This window comes from Vanellus vanellus, assembly GCF_965231255.1.
Source record: "Vanellus vanellus genome assembly, chromosome: 5".
In the NCBI taxonomy this organism is placed as follows: domain Eukaryota; kingdom Metazoa; phylum Chordata; class Aves; order Charadriiformes; family Charadriidae; genus Vanellus; species Vanellus vanellus.
Genome location: NC_138910.1, coordinates 70,831,236 through 70,859,050, shown reverse-complemented (window position 1 = coordinate 70,859,050; position 27,815 = coordinate 70,831,236). Strand labels below are relative to the sequence as shown.

The 27,815-nt window shown below is 46.3% G+C and overlaps 2 protein-coding genes across 4 annotated transcripts in view; one reads left to right on the top strand and one right to left on the bottom strand.

The window, feature by feature from the left end:
* Positions 1 to 2,332: 2,332 nt before the first annotated feature.
* Positions 2,333 to 27,815, bottom strand: part of RPS8 (ribosomal protein S8) — a 530,873-nt gene continuing 505,390 nt past the window's right edge. For 2 of the 3 annotated variants that reach the window (XM_082484117.1, XM_082484118.1), the window contains exons 2-6: positions 6,048 to 6,155; positions 5,567 to 5,666; positions 4,284 to 4,459; positions 3,226 to 3,355; positions 2,333 to 2,491 (exon numbers count right to left, since the gene is read on the bottom strand). In XM_082484117.1, the coding sequence (XP_082340243.1) occupies positions 2,382 to 2,491; positions 3,226 to 3,355; positions 4,284 to 4,459; positions 5,567 to 5,666; positions 6,048 to 6,155 (624 nt within the window). In that variant the 3' untranslated portion in view covers positions 2,333 to 2,381. Of the gene's footprint in view, positions 2,492 to 3,225; positions 3,356 to 4,283; positions 4,460 to 5,566; positions 5,667 to 6,047; positions 6,156 to 7,059; positions 7,100 to 27,815 lie in introns of those variants that run through there. The other variant, XM_082484116.1, reaches the window with a different exon arrangement.
* On the top strand, positions 9,370 to 27,773 carry KIF2C (kinesin family member 2C; the record flags this gene model as incomplete). Its single annotated transcript, XM_082483943.1, has 22 exons — positions 9,370 to 9,433; positions 9,537 to 9,631; positions 11,185 to 11,289; positions 11,522 to 11,570; positions 13,320 to 13,361; positions 14,235 to 14,354; positions 15,113 to 15,229; positions 15,635 to 15,735; positions 16,026 to 16,121; positions 17,295 to 17,349; positions 17,430 to 17,592; positions 17,861 to 17,951; positions 19,542 to 19,605; positions 20,774 to 20,865; positions 21,104 to 21,246; positions 22,696 to 22,900; positions 23,363 to 23,473; positions 23,974 to 24,041; positions 25,633 to 25,735; positions 25,815 to 25,931; positions 26,297 to 26,423; positions 27,491 to 27,773. 22 exons carry the CDS (start codon positions 9,370 to 9,372, stop codon positions 27,568 to 27,570), a joined length of 2,208 nt encoding a protein of 735 aa, XP_082340069.1. The 3' UTR covers positions 27,571 to 27,773.

The window sequence follows — 27,815 nt, the reverse complement described above, 5'->3', positions numbered from 1 at the left end:
AAAGTTTACCCTGCATCACTATGGAGAAGGAATGTGCTTGTGCAAACGTCCCACCCAGCCCAGGTCCCACTGCCAAGGGACTCCAAAAGCTCGGCCAGTTGTACCCAGCTGGGCACAGCTCTGTGGTGTCCACAGGAGCATGGACCTGAGCTGCGAGGCAGTGCCAAGCCCACCACAGCACAGCCCTGCTGCTGTGGCCATCAAGATAATGGGTACCATCATCTGATGCAGTTGGGGTGTCCCTTCTTCTGTGGCACAGACCCATCCTCAGCTCCCTGCCAGCAAGGCAGGATGAACTCACGCTGCCCAGGGCACCTGAGCCCGCTAGCACCTCCTGCTGCCACCTGCGGCAGAGCATCGCTGGAAGAACTTAACAATACCAAGCACAAGTTATTGGTGGGGCAGATGATCCACATCAGGAAATTAGAGACGTGTCTCATCACAGCTCTGCTTGGGGCATTACACACTGGAGGGGAAGGATGCCATCCAGAGGGACCTGGACAGGCTGGAGAGGTGGGCCCACACCAATCTCATGAAGTTCAACAAGGCCAAGTACAAGGTCCTGCACCTGGGTTGGGGCAATCCCAAGCACAAATACAGTCTCAGTGGAGAATGGATCGAGCGAAGCCCTGAAGACCTGGGGGTGCTGATTGATGAGAAGCTCAACATGAGCTGGCAATGCGTGATCACAGCCCAGAAGGCCAACCTTATCCTGAGCTGCATCAGAAGTGTGGCCAGCAGGTCAAGGGAGGTGATACTGCCCCTCTGCTCTGCTCTGGTGAGACCCCACCTGGACTACTGCATCCAGCTCTGGAGCCCCCAACATAAGAAAGACATGGACCTGGTGGGGTGGGTCCAGAGGAGGACTGCAAAGATGATCAGAGGGGTGGAGCACCTCTCCTACGATGATAGGCTGAGAGTTGGGGTTGTTCAGCCTGGAGAAGACTCTGGGGAGACCTTATAGTGGCCTCCCAGTACCTAAAGGGGGCCTACAGGAGGGCTGGGGAAGGACTTTTTACAAGGGTATGTAGTGATAGGATGAGGGGGAATGGCTTCAAACTGGAAGAAGGCAGATTTAGATTAGATATTAGGAAGAAATTTTTCACTATGAGGGCGGTGAGACACTGAAACAGGTTGCCCAGAGAAATTGTGGAAGCTCCATACCTGGAGGTGTTTTAAGACCAGGCTGGATGGAGTTTTGAGCAACCTGGTCCAGTGGAAGGTGTACCTTGCCCATGGAAGGGGGACTGAAACTCGATCTTCAAGGTCCCTTCCAACCTAAACAATTCTATGATTCTATGAAGATGATCACGGACCATCTCCTTCAGTTCAGAGCTAAAAATTGTGAAGCTGGGGCTGTAGGTAGTCCGCCTCACGCTGTGAAACAATGAGGCTTTTGTAAAAATATATGAGCGGGGTGAAGCATGCAGTGTCCCCCCTTGGCTGGCGGAGATGTGCGAGTCTGGCTCCCCACAGCCCTGGGACCAACCTTTAGATGGGCTCCTAACTTCACCCTAACACCTGCACAAAGCATTTGGCAACTACACGCAGAGATCCATCACCCCAGCTTTCTTTAAAGACAGCAGCCCCAAGGAATGACATCTCATGCCCCCAAACATCCAGAAAATCTTTTGTTCCATCGCAGCTTTACAATCCCACCACAAGTGACAGGGCAGAAAGCTGGAGTTTGTACCCAGCTTTCGAAAGGGACAGACCAAAACGAGAGCCTGGCCCTTCTGCTAGAAGGAATTTATCTTGCACTGGAATGATACCAAGGAGGTCAGGGAAAGACCAGCTGGTCAACGACCAGTGCAGCCAAGTTTGGTTAAAAGATACCAGACCCTGAAGGCAATCATAGAACCAGGCATGAAACACTGAGGAAAAGGGGCTGCTGGCCCAGAGGATGTGATCTGGAAAGCGGAGGCAGGAGGTACCAGCTGCAGAGGCTGAAGATAAATTTTCAGCCAGGCTTAGCACAAATGCAGAGCCTAAGAAACACAGCACCGCAGCTGTGGAGTTGCTCGCTGGACAGCCCTCCTGGGGCAGCGGGATCCCTTTCACCTCCTGCTCGCAGGGGTTCCAGTATTGGAAATTCTCCACTTGAGCCAAGTCTGACAACTCTTTTCCGTGCCCACTTGGTCCACTAAGTCACTGTCCTAGAACCCAGGGAGATGTTTTAGTTCAGAGCATGTGGGGTCAGAGCTTGCCTGAAGACACAAATAGCGCTCAAGGATTCCAAGAGAGAACCTTCTTCCTTCACATTTTACAGGCAGGAGGAGCTACACAGGCCCCCTCCGCCCCGCACACACAAACAGGCATACAACCCCTCTACTGTAGTACACTCTGGGTTTTATTCGTGCTTTGAGCAGAATAGTTTTTATTCATTTGCCTTTTCTGGCCTTGATCTTCCTCAAGTAGAACTCCAATTCCTTGCCTTCCAACACGTAGCCATCGGCTCGACCACACTGTCCAGGTCTGGAGGCAATGCAGGCTGCAAGGAGAAGTCATCCAGTTAAAGAAGTTTAATAATTCACTACCCCAGTATATACAAAAAGTGAAATAAACCACTGCAGGCAGTCTCTCTGCAAAAGTTCGGAGGAGCAAGTTATCAGTAACAGGTACACCAATTTATGTCCTGGCTTCAGTACCTTCCCCTAAGGTATCATGATCTTGAATCTGCTCTGCTGGGCCGAGTCCCTAATGAAGTCCTCTTCAGATCTCCAAACTGTCATCGCTCAAATTCAGTAGCAGAACTGGACAAAGGTCTCATCACCAGAAGACTTCAGAACACTGAACTATTCCCCAAAAATTGAAACTGGCCAAAGCTGTTACACATTCGTAGCATATTTTTCTGACACACGGTGCAGCCCGCGGGTCTTTACTCATCTTTTAAGTCTTGAGCCCCATTATTTTTCTCAAAGGCCAACCAGGAACGATCAACTCCAGGGACCTGGCTGGGACATGTACCAATTCAAGCTCCAGAAACAGATTTCCCCTTCCTGCCCCAAGTGGGGTAACTCCAGAAGATAAAGATGTTACATTTAAGACCCAGAAGATACTCCTGCAGATATGGAGAACACCCCATCGCTTTCACCCTGCAGTTAACTTTATCACAGTGAGTAGAACTTTAAGTAATCCCAAGACCAAGAACAGCATCTGCTCTGGCACCCTGTTTGTGCCCTGACTCCCTTACCACCACCCACATTAACGCTGCCAGGGACTCACCAAGTAGCTTTCCTTGCTGGAACTGCTCCTCAAGAATACTCGCGATCTTGGCATTCTTCTTTCGCTCATCGTATTTTTTCTGGATCTTCTTTGAACGCTTCTTGTTCAGGATTTCCTCCTCTTCAGGAGTCTAAAAACAAGACAACAAGTGAAGACAAGGTTAAACATAAGGCCACCTTCTGCTAGCACAGGTGGTCTCCACTAACACCAAGGAAACGTTTGTATTCTCTTGTACTGTTTCCCAAGTTGCACCTTCCAGAGGTACAAATACTTCAACCCCACAGAACCAAGTGGTTTCACTTTCGAGGCCAAGAAACGCAATGTTGCTAACCAGAGTCACTGCTGACAACAAAGCACGGTGCCCTAGGGAAGGGTGCTCTTAGACAAATGAAACTGCAAAGGTTTCCTTGTTGAGTTAATCCTCCTCCAAAAAAGTGAATACTCTTTCCCTCTCCAGACATAATGAGAGCACTTGGGTGTGGTGCAAGTCCCGGCAGACAGGTTATAAGCTCTCCCTGCGCTTCTTGCTTCTCAAGTGCGCAGCGCTCAGCTCAAAGTGTTTTGTTTCTAATGCAAGGAGACAACCTTAAGCTGAGTTGCTACATGTAGAGGGTTAAATACCTTCTAGCAGTCTGGGGTTTGGATCTTAAACAAAATCAAAGGCAATCCGCAAGGCTCTCATCAAAGCAATGATTTCCCAGCACAAGGACCTGATCTGCAAAGTCTTCCTCAGCATCATAACATGTCATCGCTCTCCCTTCAGTAGCAGAACTGGACAAAGGTATCATCATTAGAAGACCAAAGAGATCGACGAGCAGGTCCTTGTGCACAAATGGGTACAATGCCTCAGAGAGCTCCATGGTACCAAACACTCCATTAACAGAGACAGCCTTATCCTGGGAGCTGACAGGAATGCAGCCCAGAGAACCAATGTTATCACTGACGGGTCCTCAACCCTCTTCTGGCAGGCACTGTCCACTCCCGATGGCTAACTGCCTCTAGCAGGGCAGACTCTACTCTCCAAGGAGTCAAGATGACAATGACAATCCCAGACATACCAGTTTGGCGCCCTTCTTGCGTCCAAGAGGCAAGGCATAGTGGGCTTCGTACCACTGCCGGTATGGGGTGCTGTCAATGAGAACAATGCAATTCTTCACCAGGGTCTTTGTCCGCACCAGTTCATTGTTAGAAGCATTGTAGACGACATCGATGATTCTGGTCTTGCGAGTGCAGCCTTTCAAAAGAAGAGCATGAATTCAAACCTACAGGGATCAGACAACTGAGAATACATTCCACAGCATTTCACACACACCCTCAAACCATCTCACATTCATCCACCCATTAAATATCCTCCAGCTTCCCTGGCAGTGAATTAAATTTAACTAAGAGATGCATCTATTTTTCATCAGTCCAACTTTCTGTTGCTAGGACAGAAGCCTCCACCTGGAAACTGTTTCACCCCAGGTGTGAAACTGTGATCTGTGGCCATGCTGGAATTCATCTCGCATAAGACTAAGCAATGCTAAAAAATATCTGGATTGGAAGATACCTCAGCAAATGCCAACTAACACTGCACATGGGGCTCAATCCTGAATATACTTATAATGTCTATAAATGACAGCACTTGCCACAATACGGACAACGCTCTGTGATCATGGAGAAGAAAGCACGTCCTTTCTCCCTCACACTATGCTGGCCACTGAAATGCCACCTTACTAACTGCTGGCTTTACCATCATGCTGATTAACACTGAACATGCCCAGGCTCAAGTTATATGGTTTTCAGTTTGTAATTCAAAGAAAACCCACTTTGCTCAGGGAAAACACTAGAGACTCCCTTCTCGCTTCTGTGCTTCCTGTTTCTGCTTAGCAAAGCAGGAATATGAAGTAAACTGCACATGCTGGAATTTTGCTGAGGGTGTGTTCCTAGGACAAAATCCTCAATAACTTTCTCTCTTGTACGGGACCACTTAACTTTTAATAAGTGCTTATCAATAAACGGAAGAAGTTGCATTTACGAAGAACTACCCATATTTAGTTTTTTTGCCCCTCTGTAGTTCTCCCCCAGTAAAAAGGTAATCCGAGCATGTCACTCAGTGTAACTATGACACTCCAATCACTGTGAACTTAGCAGACATCCAAGTCTCCTAAGGCCACATAAGGTCAAAGTTATCATCACTATGCATGCTGCTTCAGACCCAGCACTGCAAGCTCCACAATGTTCAAACCCAGCCTGCAAATCCACACGTGCATCATCATCCCACTACTCCGTAGCAGTACTGGGGACCAGCACAGCTGTAAAATTTTTCCCTTCCAACACGTCAGGCTTATGATGTACTTACATTCCGATCCCCAGGAGAAGTTGCCAACATCCAACCGAAGAGCACGGTACTTCTTATTTCCACCGCGAACCCTCACTGTATGAATTCGGCGTGGGCCAATCTATGGTCAGAAAGAAACACCAGGGTGCTGTTGGTGCTGGAACGCTGCACAGCTTACAAAGCAGCCCAGCAAACTCCTAACCTCAAAGGCAATGTGGTCAGTGTAACTATGACAAACCCCAGCATCGGCAGATACGGTAAGTGACCAAAACGGTCTGTTGCATCTACCTAAGGTGAAAGTTTCATCACTCCAATTGCCTCTTATTGCAAAAATGTATCACTGCTTTCCATAGGCATAGGGGAAAATACCACCTTTTAAAGAAGCAGCGACAGATATTTAACCACTCACAAAATACAGCACGTATTTAAAAGTCTAACGGCACACAACCACCAACCTGAGTATGAAAACACAATTACTGACCAACCCCTGCAAATCACCTACCTTAGTGTTGGCAGGAGGACGCCCCAATTCATACTTCCTCTTCTTGTGGTAGGGCTTCCTCTTGCCCCCAGTCTTGCGACGCTTATGCCAGTTGTCCCTGGAGATACCTGAATGGAAAGCAGTACAGTCAGAGGATGGCACAGAGCCCACCTGGCCATGGTAGGACATGGTTCTGAGTCCTCAGTTCTCCAAGGTTGGTATCCGCATAGTGCACTCAGCCTTATGCAGCAGTCAGAGAAGCTTCATCATTGATACTCAGATCCACCTCCTGCCTTCAAGCAAGCAGGGCTGTACAAAGCAGACAGGCTCCCTCCACTGTGTCTGACGGGTGTCCCCTTTGAGAAGCAACCTCCCAACCTACCTCATGTACTAGGCACCCTGTGGGAAGCACCCCATCCCAACCTACTAGGCACCCTACAGGAGACACCCTACATTATTCTCTGGGTCTGGTACGTCATCTACAGAGAGGCATCCTGTCCCACCCATCCACTGGGCACCTGAAAGACATCCCAACACAAAGCCCCTTCCCCTAGCCAGCATGCTAGATACCTCAAAAGGACTATCTCCCCATCGTACCCCATCTCCCGTTTCCTCTACAATTCCCCGCCGACCAGCTAGGTGCAGGGCCACCCCCACACCACCCCTCTTGCTGGGTCCCCTACGAAAGCCGTCCCACCTCATCCGCAGGATTCCCGGCAAGAAACGCTCCCTCCGTAGCCCCCCGAGCACTGCGGCCCCGGTGCCACCAACAGCAAGCCCAGCACTCGGGGCCTGCAGCAAGCCAAGGCAAGGCAAGGCCAGGCCGTCCACCCACCCCCACCCGTCGCCATGTTGGGCCTAGGCACCCTCCCCCCATCAGCAGCTCGGCACCGTCGCGGCCGCCCCCAGTGGGGGGTGGTGCGGGCTGGCGGCACCCCCCGCTGTCACCCGGTAACGGGCAGAGGCGGGCAGCGGCGGCGCAGCGAGCGGATGGCGACGGATGGCGATCGGGCCCAGCAACGCCCCGACTCACCCATGGTGCAGCACTGGCGCAAAGAGGGGGGGGCGGAGCCTCACGGGGCGGTTTGGCGGGGCGAGCTCTCGCGGGGTCGTGACGTCACCGCGCCGCCGGCGCCGGGCGAGCGCCGTTGCCAGGCGACGCGGCGGCGCTGAGGGGAAGCGACGGGCGATGGCGGCCGGTGGGCGTCGCCGGGGCTGAGTCTCGGCGGGTCTCAGCGCCAGGACTGCGCTGCCGGGGCACCGGCGGCCCGGGGAGGGAGGGAGGAGCACAGTCGGGGGTTCCCTGCCGCAGGGAGGACGCGGGTCACCTCACGAACGGCTCCGGACAGGGCCCAGCATCCCGCGGCGGGGCCGGACGGGCGCCCCTCCCCCCCGCACTACGGCCGTGCTCGGCGCTGCGGGTGCCTCAATTAGCATAGGGCTAATTAGTATTCGTTTCATTCGCATACCCAGGGTGCACCGCGGAGCGGCGGCGCGGCCCCGGTAGTGCTGTCCGCCGCTGCCGGTGCTCCCGCGGGGCCGCTCGGGTCCGGGCGCGGAGACCGGGTCCATGTGCGCCGCCGGGGCAGCGGAGGACGGGGGAGGACGCGACGGAGGTCGCCGTGTGCTGCGGAGCGACAGCCGGGGGTGGGCGCGTTTGCGGGGAAAGAAAGGAGTATACTCTGGTTTCTCTTCAGATCGTATAAATCTTTCGCCTTTTACTAAAGATTTCCGTGGAGAGGAACAGGCACGAGTGTCGATTAATTTTTTGAGGCTCCATTTCGGTGGAGCTGCCCCAATCCTGGTTAAAAACAGAGTGATTTAGAGAGGAAGGAAAGAGTGGTGTGAGTTGGGATCGCTCTGCGGTCTCTCGCAGCATCAGCGGCCGGGTTTGGGGTGGTAGGAGGAGCTGGGCGGCATGCTAGCCTCGGCGGCTCACCCTTATTAACTGGTATATTTTTAATTACTAATCTGTTTGTTGTTTGTTTTGGGTTTTTTTTTCTTTTTTCAAATCTTGAGCTTGTTGCTTTTACCCTTCCAGTCCCGCCGCAAGGGCGGGGAGCGGCGGCGCGGCGCCGTCCCGGGGCGGGCCGGTTTCTGCGCTGTGGGCTGCGTGTGGTGTAACGATGATGACAACACGTACTGCTTCGCGACGTTTACTTAAGTCGGCAACTTCTGCAGACGCGGAGAGGGAGCGCGGGCGGGAGGGGCGGGCCAAAGGGATATTCCGCACCGTGTGGCGTCATGCTTCGCTTTTGCTTTACCGATTAAACTGTATCTCAACCCACGAGTTTTCCTCATTTTTACTCTTTCTCTTCCCAATCCCGCTGGTGGGGGGTGGATGGTTTGGGGAGGGGAAGGGAGGGAAAGGGAGGGGAGGGGAGAAGAAGGGAGGAGCGAGCGAGTGGCTGCGCGACCCCCATTGCGGCCTGGGGCTAAACCGCCACAGGGAGCCACTAGCCCCGCTCGGCCTGGGCGAGCCGGGATCGGCTGCGGAACTGGTACCGGCGGCGCTGAACCCCGCCTCTCCGGCCCTGCTCCGCCTCATTAGCCTGTGTCTCATTAGCCATTCGTCTTATTTGCATACCCAGAGTGCACCGCGGCCGCGCCGCCCTGTCCCGGTCCCCTCGGTGTCCGCCGCCGCGGCCGGTCTGGCTGTTCGGGTCCGCAGAGTCGGCGCGCGCCCGTGGCGAGGCCGGGCTGGGGCCGCGGAGGGGGGGGGGGGGGGGGGGGGGGGGGCACGATCGGTCGCCCTGACTTGTGGGGCATAGGGCAGGCGGGCGGTGTACCGCGGGAGGAGGCCATCGCATACTCTGGTTTCTCTTCAGATCGTATAAATCTTTCGCCTTTTACTAAAGATTTCCGTGGAGAGGAACAGGCACGAGTGTCGATGAATTTTTTGAGGCTCTACTTCGGTAGAGCTATCCTTTCTATGGTTGAAGAACAGAAATAAAAATATCATTTCTGGCTTGCGTCACGTCACGCGGAGTAGATCACCTTCGCACGTTCGCACCGCCCCCCAGGCTCCGCCCATCTCCGCCCTGACTGATTAGCTGCCGCGCAGCGGGGCCGAACTACAGCTCCCATCATGCCCTCCGCCTCATGGGACTGCCCTGCCTCCTGCACGCGCGGCCTAGGGCGCATGGGGACTGTGGGCGGCCGTGCGCGCAGAGCATGCCGGGAGGTGTAGTCTCACCTCATCCCTGCCCTTGCTTCCCGGCAGGCCCCGCGGCACGCCGGCGCGCGGGGTTTAAATCAGCGGCGGTTGGCCGGGCCTGTGTTCCGCTGTCGGGACGGGAGGCGAGGCCGCAGCTGCCTCACCCGTTCTCCCCGCGCCCCCGCCATGGACTCCCGCCTCTACCGCCACATCTGCCCTGGCTGCGTCATTAACATCCAGCGGAGCAACGGTGAGGGGACCGCGGGGAGAGGAGCGGGAGGTCTGTGGGGGTCCCCAGCCCGGCGGGGCGGCTGGGCTGGGTCGGGTCGGGTCTCAACACCGACCTCTTCTAGGTTTGATCCATAAGGCGACGGTGAAGACGGTGGACGTGGAGCGGTCCTCCGTGTCGGTGGAGTGGTCCGAAGGTGGCTCCGTCAAAGGGAAGGAGGTGAGTGAGGTGTCCCGTGTACCCCTCCCCCCCGCCATCAGGCCTCCCCAGCCCGCAGCCCTGGGGGGTTACTTCCCCACCCCCCGCTTCGGGCGGGCAGCTGCTTCAGTTCTAAGGCTTAATGTGCCACTAATAAGGTGCCACGTAAAGAGGGTTTAGTTCGATTTCCTGAAACACTCTATACTGGTGTAAAATAAATGCTGTGTGAGATGGGGTGGGTTTAGGGGTGGGTTGGGGGGTCTGGGGCATTTGAGGTTCATGTGGCTGAAATCCTGACACTTAACAAAATCTCCTTTGGTAACTGAACAAACACACTTATCCTGCTGGTTTCTCTGGCAACATATACTCCAGAGATTAGTTAAAATCTTAGCGTCGCTATTCGTGGGTTCTTTGAATGCAGATTTTGTACTGTTCATGTGCATGCCACATTCAAAAATGTGCAGATTCAGGTATAATTGCAGGCTAATTTGCATGTTTGTGTTATGATATTAAATATGAAGATGCTTCAAAATCCAGCAATTTTCTTATATGCTTATATATATGCTATGACTATACACTTATATGGGTTTATATATTATATTGTCTACATATAGGTGTTTCTGAGCTAACTAACTTTCTAATTAGATACTTACAGATTCTGTATAAATCAAATTTTGTAATTATTTCTCTGATGTTAGAATGTGGCATCTCCACATTTTACAGAGGCTCACCTACTTCTTTTTTGTTCTTTTTATGGACTCTTCTTTAAGTAATTTAAAGGTTAATTGAGAACTTGAACTTCCTGGAGTGGTGCTTGTGTTGCTTTAGTAGCAGAATTCTGTGCAAGCTGCTGTGATACTAGAGATTTTTGTATACCAGTGCTTCCAAAATCTTCTGCAGGCTTAGTTTTAGAAAAGTGAACTGAGATGTTGTCTCTTGTGCTCGAGCCTGCCCTTGGCTGCCTGCCCCATTGCTCCCGCAGCCCTGTGGCTGCCTGTGCCTGGGCACCACAGAATGCGGTGAAGGCAGGATTGTGACTTCACTGGAAGGTTGGGCAGGAAAGGCAGTAGCTAGCCTAGATGAAATGGCTTGCAACAGCAAGTGAAAATGCAGGTGAATTGACTTATGGATTAAATGCTGAATCCTTCATTTCCCAAAGCCTAAGCAGCTCTTTGAAGTTTATTTCAGTAAGCGCAGTGACACAGTAAACACTTAATGCTATCCTAGCACAGAAGTCACAGAGCAGATGAGTTTTACTCAGATTAGCAGTAAGAGATTAAAGCAGTTGATGCCAAATGTGCTTTGCCCATCTCTTCAGAAATGCTCTATGGCACCTGCAGAGCTGCGTGGTGTTTGGCAGATGAGGGTAAATGTCTTAACCAGCACATTTCTTCTAGCATATTTAGACATACAAGACTACTTAAATGGTATATGAACTAAGGTCTTGCTTTTCCAGGCAATTTTAACTTAACATTTGGCAGGCAGTGGGTCAAGTTTGTTTGCCTCTACTGAAAGTCAAGGTAAAAAACAGCAGCAATATTCCACTCTGTAAAATCCTGCTTTTGTTCTTGTAGATTGATATTGATGATGTGATAACAATAAATCCTGAGTTAACAGAAGAACTACCTGCTGCAGATGTGAAAGAGAACCTTCCTCTGCAAGAGAATGTAACTGTACAGGTAAGCGCTTTAAAGTGATCTTGTCTCTCCTAAGGTACTAAAGTGTCAACAGCACAGGTCTTATTATAAATAATACACTCTGTCTTAAAGTTTGAGGTCTCTGACTTATCTTTTCTGTCTCATAGTCAGACGTTTAGTCAGAAAAATCCTTGTTGTATCTATGTTGTCTTGAAGAGCTCTGCTAGGTGTTTGCAGCTTATTCCGATTACTCACAGCATTCATTGTTTTTCAGAAACAGAAGCGTAGAACAACCCTTTCAAAAATTCCTGCTCCACGGGAAGGTAAGAAAATGTTCTTTACTCTGCTATATCCCTGTGAAACAATGGTGGTCTTTCATTGTAGCTGTAATATTCTACTTCAGTGAATCGTAAGGCTGCTCATTCAGACAATGCTAATAAGCATATTGTTTCATACCAACGTTTTGGACTCCTGAGTGCAGAAACTTTGCTAACAGATTGCTGTCCTGTTCCTGTGAGCTGTTGTTTGTTAACATGTTGCTCTCTTCTGCAGCATTGCTGTAGTTATTCCTCGAGACTGCTTTAAATGTCACTAGGCAGTTGCTGTTGCAGTGAGTTTTAAAGTTTTGTATAGAGTTTTGCAAATGCCACTAACAACAAAAGGTCAGTGGCAGTTACGAAGATTAAAAGTGTCAAAATGAGAGTGGAAAGGGCAAGAAAGAAATTGCAGTGGCAAATGGATGTCTCCTCTTCAAACAGTACCCCTAGACAATAACTAGAGCTTTATCTGTGGAGGTTTCAGAACAGGCAGCCATAGTGCCAGCTGCTGTGCTACAGCTCAGTGATTGTGTGTCAGTACAACGTTTTGAGCAAAGCCAGAAGAGAAGATAGAGATATCGGAGAGTGGGATTGCCAAGGAATTGTTTTTCTTAAGGTCTCAGGAGTTAGAAAACTCCCACGTTTTCTACATTCTTTTATCTTACTAGTTGATTCTTTTGGCTTTTTGAATTGCAAGTGGCAGTATTGCAGGTCCATTTGTAGTATGCTTGCTTGATGCTGAGGTTGCTAATTTGATGATTTTCTTAAAATGCGTAGTTAGCCAGAACTGGTGATTTTCCATGTGACTGAGCTGTAAACAAAACAGCTGAGTTTGCCTGGCCTATTTTGCTGTATGTGATGCAAGACAGGGAAGCTGGTAGCAGAAGACAATGGTACAAATCCCTTTGCATCGGAGAGGCAGGAGTAGTCAAAGAAGCTTAAAATGTCAAAAGTTCTTCTGTACAAGAGCATCCTGATCTTCAAATCCAAAATCTATGGGGAGTTCTCTGGGAACTGGCAAGCAAAATGATGTGGTGAAGTTGTGACTGTCTCTAGACAGCTCTGTTGATGGAGCTGGATAGTCAGCTGGAAAAATAAAGGTGGTTTAATCCAGTTAGTGATTGATGGAAAAATGTCCTCACAGAGGTCACAGCTTTCCTGAAGCATAGGATCTAACTGCAAATCTGAAAGATCTGTTGGCTTTCCTACTAGCACAGTCTTGTCTCTGAAGACCTGCTCAGAGTACAAGAGAGAAGCAGTGCTTTCAATATTCCTCAAATATTATTATCTGTTGTTAGAGCTAGCTAAACCCCTGAGTTTCAGTGAGTATCTGTCCTGTTGCAAGCTCTGCACTGCACCAATTAGAAAGCTAACATTGGCTTCAGCTTTTGGTTCTTAGACTAAACAAATTAAAGAAGATCAGGAGGTGTCTGTCTCCATCTCATCCAGGAAAGCTAGAGAAGCAGAAGCAGTGCTTTCAGAATGAATTAAGAAATGGATACTGCCTCAGTCCTCTGAATCAATAAGGATTTTGGAGGATGCTCAATTCCTCACGTACTAGAAACACTTGAATCAAACCCATTTAGATGCTGCAAATCCCCCAGTTGGTATGGCTGTCCAGGAGCACTATCATTTATGGAAAAAGTGCTGAGTTTGTGATGAGATCAGATCTAGGCATGTGCCGCAAAAGTAAATGGAATAAAATGCCATTTCTGAGCATAATGAAACTGATGCTTTTTGTTCCTAAAGTTGCAGCAGTGACACCTAATATCTCTGCACCTGAGCAGAAGATTCCAGGTAAAAGTTAACAGATACTGGCACTTAATTTTGTGGGCACAGTTGTGAAGAATTTGATTCAGAATTGAAATTCGCCATTGGGCTGGAACAAACCCAATGTCCTTTAAAATCGTAGTGATTAATTCTGGATAAATTCTTGTGATTGCCGGAGGTGAAGGTAATTCTAGCTTTCATATCACACTTCTATTTTTTTTTTTATATCAGATTTGCTTTCTTTAAAAGTCTTTTGAGGTGTATGTTCCAATCCTGTCCCCAGGCAGCTTTGTGAGGGACTTGGTCTCAGTGAAATAAATATACCTTGGCATGTGACAATGGAGACTGCCAACAAAAGGACCTTTCCAAAGATTTGCTGTTGTGATTATATAATTATATAGCTGAATTTAGCGTTACCAAGCTCCCGCCCCACTGTGTACCACGCACATTGTCTGTGTGTGGGTGCTGTGATGGTGGGCACGATGCTGCTCGTAACCAGTTGCCAGACTGCAGTACTACTGTCACCATCAAATAGTTAATTCGTAGCTCTGTGAGTGTGAAGCTTTAGAGGATTTCCCAGTTCCCTGACTTGTAGCTGCCTCCTTCCTAGGTATTAAGGTTCTGGAACTGCCATATTAGTGAATCCTTAGTGGTATCTGAAAGAAATTAACTGGAGCTGCAAATCTGGAATGAATTGTTTGCTTTTCTGTAGTGGTGTGTTTCATGATCACTGTTCACCCACCTGTGTTACTTTGTCCTGCACTTTGCTAATGCATCAGAGATGGAAGTGGTCATTTTACCCGCACCTTGTTCCCCACTGTTCTGCACTTTGTGAGCACTTGATTACTTGCAAATGTCTGTCTGAGGCATGATGCTGACCTTGAATTTGTGTTTCCAAAGCTGTTCGTGGCCGTTCCAGGATGACTGTTATCTCAGAAACTCAGTGCAGTCTCCAGGAAAACGAGATGAAGGTGGATCCCTGCACTTCTACACAAACCAGAAACAATTTGTCAGTTCCTGGTGAGTGGAGAAAGAACCCAGTGAATTCTTACCGTGAGGCAAGATACTTTATATGCATATAATTAGGTAAACTGCAAATACCAGGGGGAGGAGCAACCTCTAGCCCTTCATATATGAAACAAGAGAGACCTAGAGGATTGCCACTATGCAAATATCCCGGGCTTCTACCTGAAGGGGTTCTCAGAGGACTTTGGTAACAATGTTATTGAACAATGATGTGCTTTATTAGCCAGGGAGCTGTGGTTGTGTGTGTGGGTGGATGCAGTATCTGCTTAACAGCATGAAGTGGTATTCACAGGGCTAGAGTAGGAAGGGAAGTGCCTTAATACTGCTGACAACACAGTCTGTAACTAGGCTGGTAGTAGTTTTACTTATACTGGTTGAATAAGGCAAGAACTTGAGCCTACTTGAATTATGAAATTGTAGTAATTTATCTTTACCAGATGTACCCTATGAATAGTTGAGGGCATGCCTTGTGTATTAAGTTCTGCAAAGACACTGAAATAAGAGGCTTGATACTAAATTGTTGTCTAGTTGGTGTGGCCTTGACTTGTAGCTTTGAATAAAAGTTGGTGACTGGCAAAGGATTTAAAAAATTATTTGCATGCTTACCACAGGTTTTAGCTAGTTCTGTCTCCTGATCCAGAATTTGAGTTAAGGAATAGGAATGCCTGTGGTCTGTGAGGCTTTACAAATTACGAAATTATTCTTGATCACTGCAATCTAACTGTTGGGTTTGGTCTGGCTTCTTTCTGCAGCTGGCCGAACCAGGACCAGCAGGCTGATCTGTGTCCCAGAAGCCTCACTGACAAATGTAAATGGCAATATAGAAGATCACATGCCTGCTGCTGGAATGAGCTCTTCAGTGAGCCCAGGTACCAGGGACCAGTGGGTAAGAACTGACTCACCGGTCAGCAATGCATCACCATGCGATTGCTGCTTTGTATACTCCAAGACTAAAGCTTTGAGAAGGTGGCTTTGGCAGTGGGGCTGAATATCTTGAGTATTTTTTTATTAGAGTGTGTAATTCTGTTATAGCGGTATCTGCTCAGCAATGCTGCCTTTGCTTTAGAGTGATAGTGAGGCTTGCTAGGCAGTTTCTGTGGTAGATAGATCTGGTTTGGGAAGGAAGTGCTGCAAAGTTAATGACCATCCTTCAGAATATTATTGTTTCCTGTACAAGTTAGTCTGTCAGCAATCTGGAAAAGTTGAAATATTTGTATTGTGCTTAAAACCTAGTCTGAAAATTTAATCCAATTAAATATTTTTATTTTATCCAGTTCGGAGAAAAACTAACATTGTGAAAGAGATGGAGAAAATGAAAAACAAGAGAGAAGAAAAGAGAGCTCAAATTAGTGAAATACGGACGAAACGTGCACAGGTGGAGTACTCTACAATACACCAGTAAGGGGAAATACTATAGGATAGTGCATCACAATAGTTGAAACTAAAACATTTTGGACAGGCTTTGCTCATATGAAGCTGTACATAAGGATGGATTGATTCTAGATTCAGAAAGTTCTCAATCTTGTGGCCTTTAAGTAAAATACTTCTAACTTTGTACAGCTGATTGTTTAGTATGCTCTGGGTTGGTTTGTTGTTTTTTGTTTGTTTGTTTGTTTTTTTCTGTAACAGGTTAATTAGCTTCACATCCATGGTTCTTCCATGCAGGAATTTGACAGCAGCTGCCCAAACTGGGAGTTTGCACGGATGATCAAGGAATTCAGAGCGACTTTAGACTGCCAGCCAATATCTATAGCTGACCCAGTAAGTAAATACTGAGGCTACTAACTGCAGCTTGTAGATGGGCTTCTTTATTTTGTACTGAAGATTTTAGCATATGAGGAATTTAGTGCATCACTGCACCTTGGAAATCCTCTGAGCATATTGTGGTATATGTGAGGTCACTTACCTTCCTTGTTTAGGGCTAGGCTGCCTTGCATTACTTTGCACATGTCCTGAGTGAAGAGCTTGGACTCTGACAATTATTATGCAAAGATTTGTGAGGCAACAGCAGTATTTTTCAGAGCTTGTACATGGCAGAGCCTATTACATAGCTTAGCTTGTTATAGGTATAATTTAAAACAGACTATTGTCCCATAACAGAAAGTATTTAACAGTAAGTCATATGTTAAGTAACTTTAAACTAAGTCAAAAAGCAGAGGAGCGAAAGTAGAGGTCAAAAACTAGAAAGACCAGGCTCAGTCGATATCTTCAGCAATTATGGAAGTAGTGTTGTTTAATACCTGAGAACAAGTAGTCCTTGTCTAACAAGCCTTGTTACGGTTAGTGAAAAATGACAGCATTTAAGTTCAAACAAAAAAGCAGGCGTGGGCTAGCTTGGAAAACTAGGTGGTTTGTGTGCCTGCATCCTATGGGGCTGAGAACCAGCTGCTTGTGTACATATTGCTGCTGCATGACAGAAGAAGAGTTTGTCTTCTGCTTTCTGCCTCACCCAACGGAATATGCAATTTCACAAACTCAACTGATGTGTAGCTGTGCCGTACAAATAGCTAAACTTACTGCATCAGTAAAGAACTCCAGGTCAAAAAATATCTCTGGGGTAAATTAAAATAATTTGCCTGAATTTGAATGTAGTTGCAGTATTGATAGCACAGATTTTGCTGGAAAGCTGGCCAAGGACTAAAGTATTTGCTAATTCTGATGGAGAATATTTGGGGCAATTTCTATAGCATAGCAGCATTTCCGCCTGATGTGTTGGAGCATGCTATGCAAAGGTCACTTGTTTGTAGTGTTTCTTTTGCATCGAATGGACTTTAAGACTTAAATCCCTGCATGAATGGGTCTGATCAGTAGCAGAGCAACTCTGATCAGCATATAGAAAGTAGATGTGAGAGAGCATCGGATCTTGCTGTCTGTAATACTAAGTAGGTATGGGTGTAATTAGGAAATAATTATTACTTGTTGTCTTACTTTTAGATAGAAGAACATAGGATTTGCGTTTGTGTGAGGAAGCGCCCCCTTAATAAACAAGGTGAGTGTATTGACAAAGTAGCTCTGTCTTGGAGCAGTCTGCTTATTCCTGTTAAAACTGAGGGTCTTTTCTGCCAACAGAACTTCTAAAAAAAGAATGTGATGTGATTACTGTTCCAAGCAAGTGCGTCCTGCTGGTGCATGAGCCAAAGCAGAAAGTGGACCTAACAAAATACCTTGAAACCCAAGCATTTAGATTTGACTTTTCATTTGATGAATCCTCTTCTAATGAAATGGTATACAGGTAATGCTTTCTTCTTGTTGGGAATTACTTTCAAGATAAAAGCATGGAGCTGTGGCTAGATGGCATCCCGGCTTAAAGAACCTGAAATAAATATTAGAATCGTTTTTGGAGGAAACCAAAGGACTGATAAGTCAAAGCTTATTTTTGGCATGGTTTTGCTGATTTCCTAAGGATTTGCTTTTATTTGCTTTTTTATTTTTTAGGAAAACTGATGAAGCAGGGGGTGAAATGCTTGCCTTAACTGTCTTTTTACCTTCTGAATATCCAGGTTCACTGCTAGACCTCTTGTAGAAACCATCTTTGAGGGTGGGAAGGCAACATGCTTTGCATATGGCCAGACAGGCAGTGGCAAGACACATGTAAGTTTTTCTCCAAGGTCTTGAGTTTTCTAGATTTATCTGAAGTATTTCAAACCTCCTTGATGTCAATAATGAGTAGGATTGTATAACGAGTTTGGATCTTGGGTTTATTGTCTTAAAGCTAATACTTTGACAGTTGTTAATCCTCTTTTTCTGAAGTTTTACATGTTAGTGGGTTTCCTTTGAGGTTGTGAGGAAAGTTGTACTAAAATCACCCCATAGCTGGCTTTTTAGAGACTTAGGGTGTCCTAACGTGTTAGTCATGGCTATTCCTTGCCTCAAATGACTGTTGCTGCCTAACCCCAATCTGCAAAGTGGGGCTATTAACCTACCTCTGAGACAAAGGCTATTGTTTGTGTCCTGTTTGGAGCTTGGAGGCATTCCAAAGACTTTAGCAATTATATAAGAATAAGCTTCTTGTTGCATATAAACATTGAAGTGATCTGGTGGTGTTTGTGAAGTGGAAAAATTAGCGTGTTTGTTTTCTAACCACTCCTTCCAGTCTACCAGTTGTTTCAAGAGACCTGAAATTGTGTTTTGTGCTGCAAAGATTATCTCCTCTAAATTTTCAACTACATTGTCTTTTTAACTTTATTTCTTCTGGAAACTATAGGGAAGGAAAGTGGGGAAACTCTTCCCTTGCAGCATGATAGTGGAGTCAAATCTGCTGTCATGTTGTTCCGCCAGAAGCCTTTACCTCAAACTAGAATAAGCTAGCCTGCCAGTTTGAGTAATCAGACAGTTGCTGTCATTCCAGTGTTAGAGGCAAGTTTTAGGCTAGGATCTGTAGATCTCTTCTATGAATATCCAAATTTCCTTTTGGATTATTGGAAGTTTGGACATAGGCTGCCTCCATTGCACTGGAATGGGCAGACAAACCTGCTCCTCTGAGCATCTTCACAGGAATACATATGACTGAGGTACTAAAATGATAGGCAGTGAAGTTACTTTCCCTTCCTGATCCTAGGGTGCAGGTCTAGTGCAAGGACAATAGCAGTACCTTGAGTCTGGAGTGCTGCATATTAAACTCTGGTAGATTGAGAATGTATAATGGGATTGAGTTGTGCTTTAAATAATTGACTCTGTTTCATATAAAAGTGGTAGAACAAGTTGCCAGGATAGCACCAACTGGAAGTTTTGTTGGGATTAAAGGTATCTGGGTCAAAGGAGTTAAAGGTATCGTCTGATCTAGAAGTTTGATGCGTTTTGATATCACACGTGAGCTTTTGCAAGTAGCAGTGAAAATGTTACTCAACCTACCTCCTAAAAACTGAGGCGTTGTTTCTTCTGACCAGAGGCTGTTTGGTTGCACTGTCAAGGCCATGCATTTCCCCTTGGAGGAATGACAGCTTTGACTCAGCACTGCAGAGCCTTGCAGGCATTCAGCTGTTGCTTTGCATAGTCCACATCTTTCTGAGCTGATAGGGAAGCAGCAAACTAATTTCATCCTGAATTGCACCATGTTCTAATAATCTCACTGACATCAGAGCATATGTATATATGGTAACTTCCTAGGATGCTCTCGGGACCAAAATCAGGTAGCTGGACTTGTTGGTACCACACTGTATCTCTGGCCTTTTCTCTTCACAGACTATGGGCGGAGACTTCTCTGGGAAAGCACAGAATGCTTCAAAGGGCATATATGCGTTTGCATGTAAGTTGATTCTTCTTTAGATACAAAAATCAAATTAGTGCTTGTTTTTCTTAAATAGATAAGATCTGTTTTTGTATGGTTACTTAAAATGTTTCCAGTAAAAGATACATAAAATACTTGCATTTTCAGTAATAAGTAGTGGTGTTTGTGAAACTGATAAAAAAAAAAAAATACTCAAACCTCCTGCAAAGTATTTTCCAGCCTGTAAGTTTCTAGAGTCACATGTAAATCACCAGAATATATGTGGTTTTGAGGCAAAGAGATAACATATTTTCTAGGTTGGCATTTGCTGGGCTGAACCATTTAATTTTGATTCTTCTGCTTTGCTGCTGTCTCAGGCTAAGTATGGTGTTTGGAAATACCTGACTTGAATGTAACACAGCTACCCATTTCTGATACAAAGCTTGTTATACAGAAACCATGTGAATGTATATGTTATGTTTCTTCTTGTAAGCATTAGATGCAAAAAACCTAGCCATACAAAATTATTTAAGAAAACAGATGCTTAGAAGCCCCTCCTTGATCTAATGCCTAGAAAGCACCATGAATCCTGACCACCTCTACCTTCCCTTTGGAAAGGCATATTGTGAAACTAGTATGTGCAGCAAGGCAGTTGAAACAAGAGCAACTGTTTGCTAGTCTCTTAAAATTAGTTATGACTGGCCCCAAAGGAAAGTCTTTGCTCTTCAGCTCAATTTCAAAGTCTGAAGCCTAATTGTAAGAACCTGCACTGGATCCAGCCAAAGGGTCAACTAATCTGGCATATTGTCGTCTCCAAACAGCAGCAATGCAGATGCTCAGGGATGCATGTTTTCTAGGCTTTCAGCAAGAAGCTTTTGAAACACAAATATGTGACTTCTTCAGGCCTGTCCAAAACAATAGCAGATCCCAATGTTCCCCCAGATCAGTAAGGATTGCTGTCTGCAGGTGACATTAGCAGTATAAACTTCTGTAAACCCCTGTGTTTTCAGTTCCTGGATAAAAGTGCTGCTGGAATTGTTCTCCAGATGGTAGCACAGCACTAATTGTTCCACTAGCATTTGTTTAGGATGGCTGTCATTTGGCTGCTAGATGCTGCCTTATGGCTGTGCAATATTGGAAAGTAGATCAAGTAGCAACTAGAACGTGTCTTAAACTAGTTAACGAAACTCCTGCCTTTCCTCACTAGCACAAGATGTCTTCCTTCTCCTAAACCAGCCCAGATACAGAAATCAGAACCTGGAAGTCTATGTGACTTTCTTTGAAATATACAATGGAAAGGTAAGACTTTTTTAAAAAAAAATCTTAACCTGACTTATTTGGCTGAATGTTTCATAAGTAGCTGGGTGAAACTTACTAGTTTCTATAGTTCTATAGTCTGTTGTTCTTGCTGTGTTTGGAATTGAATTGGAAGGCTATGTCGAAGATGCTGTTTCTATATAACTTTCTATAAAGACAGTGCAAAATACTTCAAGGAGTCTTTGTTCAGATTTGCCTCAATCTTGTTGCCTGAATATAGGTGTTTGACCTCTTGAATAAGAAGGCAAAGCTTCGAGTTCTGGAGGATGGCAAGCAGCAGGTCCAGGTCGTTGGTCTCCAAGAGAGACAAGTCCACTGTGCTGAGGATGTCTTCAGAATGATTGAGATGGGCAGTGCCTGCAGGTTTGGTGTCTTAAAACCAATAAGAGTCATGTCCTGTTGTTCCTGTGTGTCTACAAAAATTATAATGTCTGTAGCTGGTACTGTGAGACTTAAACAGGAGCTTGTTGTTCCCAGTAATAGGCAGGCACTGAGTAGCACCTCTGCCTGAAAACAAGAAGGTGGTTACAGAATAAAGGGCTAACAGGGATAGATTTAGCCATAAAGAAGGCTCATGGTTCACATGTCCTCATGTAACTCCAAGAAGAGAGAAACTAATCACGAGGAGATGACTGGTGCCACAGCTAAACTCGGCAGTCTAGTTGCTCTCTAGAAGTATCAGCTAGTTTACAGGAGCAGAAGCAGCTCCCTGTGGGCTTATAAGATCAAGGAAGAGCAGCTGGCATCAACCTACAGTTGCAAAAATGCTTTAGTTTAACTGCAGGCCAGATGAGCTATTCCAACAGCAACAGAAATGCTTCGTGTCGTTCAGGGTTCTTGTCTAAAGAATCCTTGAGAGTGGGTGCCAAGGGACAGCTGTAGGCTTGGCTTATTTTGGCAGGAAGGCTGCAGTCAGGGCAACTCTACCATTATAATGGTGTCTTTAATCAGGAGCTAAAAATCTCTTACCAAGTCTTACTGTCTCGGTTAAGTTGCAACTGCTGTGGAAACATTACTAGGCAAATGAGAACTCCTTGGTTTTTGTATTACACTGCATGTGGAGATAATGTGCATCCAGCACTCTGCTCTGCATGCTTTTTTGGTTGACGTTTTGAGCCAAGAACTGTTTAACATTTCAGACTCCTGCCTCGCTTTAGGACAACTTCCCTCCCTTTGCCCCAGCAGTAGGGATGCAGGTGGGACAGTGAACCTGCCATGCCAGACTTATCAGGGAATGACAATGAAGGTCACAGGGAGGTTTATGGTAACTTGTAAGACTCCAGTCTGTGTCTTGCAGCGATGGGGCAGGTGCAGTTGCACAGCAGAGATAAAGTGCCAGGCCAGCTTGGCTGAAGAAGGGGATTTACCGTGATTGTAACCGCTAGCACAGCTAATGCGGTTTAGTGGGGTGCTTGGCTGAGCTTATTGTGTAATGGCAGGTGCATTAGGAAAATGACATGTGGCCTGTTCTGAGGCAGGGAGATGCAGTGCTGAAGGTATGTCTTCCAGCTCCAAATGCATGTAAGGCATTAGCAGTCAGAAAGGTGTTCCAGTGTGGACTGGCTGAGGCAGGCAGATTAAATAGCCTTAAATCTCTACAGTTGGGGTGCAGGTTCACATTTCTCACAGCAGTCCTCCTGTGCTCCTATATCAGCGGTAATTTCATAATTCCTGCAAACTTGAGGTATTCATGTATGGGATAAAACCAGGGAGTTTAAACAACTTCATTGAATGGCTGCAGGTCTTGTTTAGTGCTGTTGGCACCTGTTGCATCTTCTGTGACAGTTCTAATGCTTTGCATCTTTGCTGTAGGACATCTGGGCAGACTTTTGCAAATGCTAGCTCTTCGCGGTCACATGCCTGCTTCCAAATTATACTACGCCGAAGAGGGAAACTGCTTGGCAAATTTTCCTTGGTGGATCTGGCAGGAAATGAGAGGGGTGCAGACACATGTAGTGCTGATCGGCAGACACGAATGGAAGGTGCAGAAATCAATAAGAGCTTGCTGGCTTTGAAGGTGAGCTATAGCACTGGGAGCAAATAGTGCTAATCAACACATGGATTCTGTTCAACTCTGGGGTTATCTGTTCTGTTTCTTTCCAGTGCAAAGGAAAAGAACAGCCAAAAAGACCCTAGTTTACTATGTTAACAACCCTGAAAATGGTGTATACTTCTATTTAGAATGTTTCTAGGAAAGAAGTACAATCTTGTCTGGGCAGACACTGGTACAGCTATTTCAAGCTTCATTCATTCAAGTTGTCTTTTTTTTTTTTTTTTTTAACTATATGAGGAATTTACCAGCTGTCATGTGACAGTCAAATACCTGGAGTATATTTAAAAGGCTATGAAGTACCTACAGAGCAATAGAGATGACCATTCTCTAGCTTACTGGGTTTACCAGCAATTAGTGGTTGACAGCTTGCAGAGTTGTTTGAGAAGAGATGCAGATATCACATTCACAAGACTTGTTTTTTCTTAGGAATGTATCCGAGCTTTAGGGCAGAACAAATCTCATACCCCTTTCCGGGAGAGCAAGCTGACCCAAGTGCTAAGAGACTCTTTCATAGGAACAAACTCAAGGACCTGTATGGTGAGTATACACATGGCACAAACACACACACTGCTTACGGGTTCTGCAATTTGACCAAATAGCTGCATGCTCTTCTAGAGTTAGGGGACTCTGGAGAAGGAAAACCTGTATGACTTTCAGAGAACCGAAGCTTTCTAACTTCACTCTCCCATGATGACTGAGATCAAGAACTGGTGAGCTTTGTTCAGCCGCTGTAGAAGCAGGACTGCAGAAGTCACTTTCATACAGTGAATCTACAGTAGAGCCTGGTGTGCTCTCAAAGGGTTTTGCTTCCCCGTAGAGGGTGCAGCACAGTGGGTGTACACAAAGCCAGTGGAAAGCTGGATACAGGGCCACTGGCATGTCCCACAGAAGCTATGAAGACCTCATGGTCTTGGCAGAATGTTTCAACTCTGACCTTTGCCCTAACATGTCCCAGCTGCATGGTGAGATCTGCAGGGCCATTAACATGAGCAAAAGTCAGATGTGGGAGTCACTGAGCCCTTCTGTTCTGTTTGCAGATAGCAATGATTTCTCCAGGCATGAGTTCGTGTGAGTACACCTTAAACACACTGAGATACGCTGACAGGTAATGGCCTTTCTGACCTGAGCATTCTACTCTTCTTGCAGAAGGAGTTTTGACTGCTTTTATTCTAACCAAAAGTTCTCTTGTTACTGCCTGTAATGGCAATTTGGAAGATGTTTGTTTAGGAGCAAATTACTTTAGAGCTGTCTTATAAAACTAACCTGGGTGTTTTCTGTGTGAGGCATAATAGACACTGTATTAAACCATGACTAACATCTCCTTTCCTCTGGGAGGAGTCTCTCATGCTAGACTTCAGACTGCCCTGTTTTTTGTAGGGAGTTTACCCTGTCCTGAATGGTTACCTCTGTGCCCTTTACTTTTTGTAATACTCTGGGTCCTGTCTGTAAGTGGTGCACTAAGGTTGTGTCTCTGACATGGCCCTACAGATGACACAAAACACTTGGTGTTCTTGATAGACTTTGATATGAACTAATAGGGTATGGCACCTTGGAGACTTTGGGCAAAATCTGAAGGACCTGGAGATCTCAAATGCCTCAAAGCAGATGGTGGGAGTGTGTTTTGTGTCCTGCGGTTGACCTTGGGTACCTGCAGGGCAAGGTAGACTTGCAGGGACTGAGCCCCAGGTTTCCCTGGGGGTCTTACTGATACCTGGAACCCCTGACAGAGCAGTGATTGCCTCCCAGCCTCTGCTTTATGTGCCACTACACTTCTCACTTCACCAGAAAGATAAAAAGGAGACTGTGACTCTTGTTATATATTAACAAGCTGACACTTGCACATTTCAGGCTTGGTAGCTTTTCTTCATTTAGTTCACAAAAGGCTGCTTGGTTCCTTCCTGGAAAACATTCCACTCCCTGAAAGGATGTATGGAAATTCTGGTCATAAGCATTCAGGAACACTGCATCTTGGCAAATTCCCAGATTTGGTTCTGGATTGCAATTGTGCTTTTTTTTTTTTTTTTTCTTCTGGTGGACAGTCATTCCTGCTCACCTGAAAGTACAGGATAAAATGCAACATCTGACTGTGCTTCAGTAAGATTCTAGTGTTGAGTTGGGCCCATTGGTTCTTAGCCAGTGCATGAGGCAAGTTCAAGCTATAAGAAAGGGGGTATTAGGCTGAAACTCACCGGAAATATGAAGCTGACACTAGTAACTGGAATTAAATACCCAGTTGGTATCTGACATCTACTTCTAGTACCATGTAGCATTTGTAGTACCGTGTTGCCATGGCTTTTGCCCTTATTATAGACCTATTCTGGCGCAGTAGGTCTCTAGGAAAAATCAACCTTATTCCTTTTCTTTCCATACTAAGTTCTCTTAGTTGGTCATGACAGACCAAGCTGACATGTGGAAGACAGCTTCTGTGATAGGCATTGCTGACAATTGACATTATTTACTTGGATTTTTCTCTCCAGAAGAGGTCCTAGATTAAGCATGGAGGCAAACATCTCAGCTTTCCTTCCCACAGCCCTCTGGGGTTTCTGCCTATGTGACCTTGTTCTGTGGGTGGTAATGCACAACTTAATTGCAGACTAATGTCTCTTGCTGAGCAGTGATTGTAGTAGTTGTTTTGTTATTTTGTAGCCCAGAAACTGCTGGAAGAAGAGTATGAGTGACAAATCTTCTTGTTGCAGAGTGAAAGAGCTCAGCCCTCATAACGGAGGTGGTGAAATGCAGAATCAGATGGAGACTGAGAATGAGGAAACACAGACCAGTGGAGAAGGCTCAGATCACAATGTATGTGTGTGTGTAGTGGGCTGAACAGATCTCAAAGCTGGGAACAACTTGCTGTTCTTACTTGGGCTGTTTCTTGCAGCTTTCCAAGGATGAGGAGGAAGATATCTCTCCCTACATGTTCAACTTCCGTGAGGCTATGACTCAGATTAGTGAACGAGAGGAGAAGGCTGTAGAACAGCTTAGAGAATTGAGACAGGTATGTGGAAGAGGCAAGCCCAACCCAGGCTGCCTAGTACATGCTGATAGCACCTTGCCTTGTCTGAGCCAAGTGCTGCTGGGTTGGCAGTGGGCTGTACTGCAAGATGCTGTCAGTGGTGGTACTTTTTCCTCACTGCCACCTTTTTCCTATGGTTTCCTGTCCAAATGGTTAAACAGAGCATTTCAGTGCTTGTGGCCAGCTGGTCCCCCTTGCCCTCCAACTAGCAACCTCTACTTGCTGCTAATGAGCACTGACTGGTACTGGTCTGTAGAAGCTCAGCTTTATGGGCATGCCAGATTTGAAGACACTAATTGAATTTCTAGAAAGTCAATTTCTCATCACTGTTGTTCTTCTAAACATAGAGAATGCTGAATGAACTTGACTACCTTTTGGGAATCACAGAGCAACCAGACTATGATCTTGAGACCTTTGTGAGCAGAGCTAAGCACTTCACAGAGGAGAGCTTAAGAAACTTCCTTGGTGTCAGAGGTATGTTAGTGCCTGTATCTGACTAGCACTGTCACTAATCTTTTTTTCAAAGACCTGAAAGTAACACTAGCATACCTGTGGGGGTTTGAGCACCTAGTCCTTCTGCATAGGTTATGGTTCAGTTCACTTTCCTAGGTGATCAAAGGGACAGATCTAAAATTGCACAGAATGGTCAGGGTTGGAAGGGACCTCTGGAGTTCATCTAGTCCAACCTCCCTGACAGAGCAGGGTCACGAACAGCATCCAGTTGGGTTTTGAATGTCTCCAGGGTGGGAGACTCCACCTCTCTGGGCAGCCTGTTCCAGTGCTCTGCCACCCTCAAAGTAAAAATGAGGAGGAAATTCTTAAGACAGAACTTCCTATGTTCCCCTGGCACCCTCCCTTTAAGTATTGATAAGCATTAATAAGATCCTCCCTCAGTCTTCTTTTCTCTAGACTAAAAAAAAAAATCTAAGTTTCCAAAATAAAATTTTGGCTCATAACTTCCACTTGCTTTGCTCTGCCATATAAAACTGCCTTTCCTTGAACAGAATGCAGTATCCACCAAAAGCAGATGAGCTGAATTTTGTTTGGCTAGTTGGCTATATAGTTTGCCTTTTGCCTTGGCCAAAAAATATACTTTAAGAAAATATCAAAGTGAACTGTTAACCTGAAGTAGTGACTTTTTTTTTTTTTAACAGCCCTGACTGTCCTCCCATCTCAAATACAGCCTGATCACTGTATCCTGCCATTCACCATGTGGAGGGGTGGTGACAAAGAAAACAAAAGTAAATGCCCTGCTACCCTCTCTGCCTTATAGGCCAGGGAAATGTGGCCCTCTGGGATGGCTGGATTAGTGGCACTTAGTTTGAACTGCGAACTGCAGGCTTGAAACTGCTGATGAGTAGGAATGAACAGTTTGAGTACAGCTGAAGAGCTTTGTGGAACCAGGCAGGATTTGATGTTGGCTAAGCAGTTCTTGTAGAATTCTTTGCTCTGTGGCCCTTGCAGAGCCCTACTGATGGGGACAGCTGGACTGGGGAGTTCAGCTGCCAGGTCAGTCATCCTGTCACTCTCTTCCTTTACAGAAACATTGAATGCCCTTGGAGATGCCATGCAACTGGAGGAGCAAGCCAGCAAGCAGATGAGCCAGCAGAGGCGTTATTAAATACAGCAAAACCTGGTTCACAAGCAATCTTCTGTATGTCTTGCGTGTTTGTCAGTGGTTTGTGTAACTTGTATTTTAAATGTGGTAGAGTGTCTGTGGGTCATGTGTGCCTGAGGGCGGTCAACATGGCAGCCTCTCTCTCTTCATGGTCTGCTGTCAGGGTACTCAGCAGAGTGCTAGAAACATCCCCTGCAAGGCTTGGGAGAGGGGCATGACAGTCTGCTAGATGTGCCTAGCATCTGGCC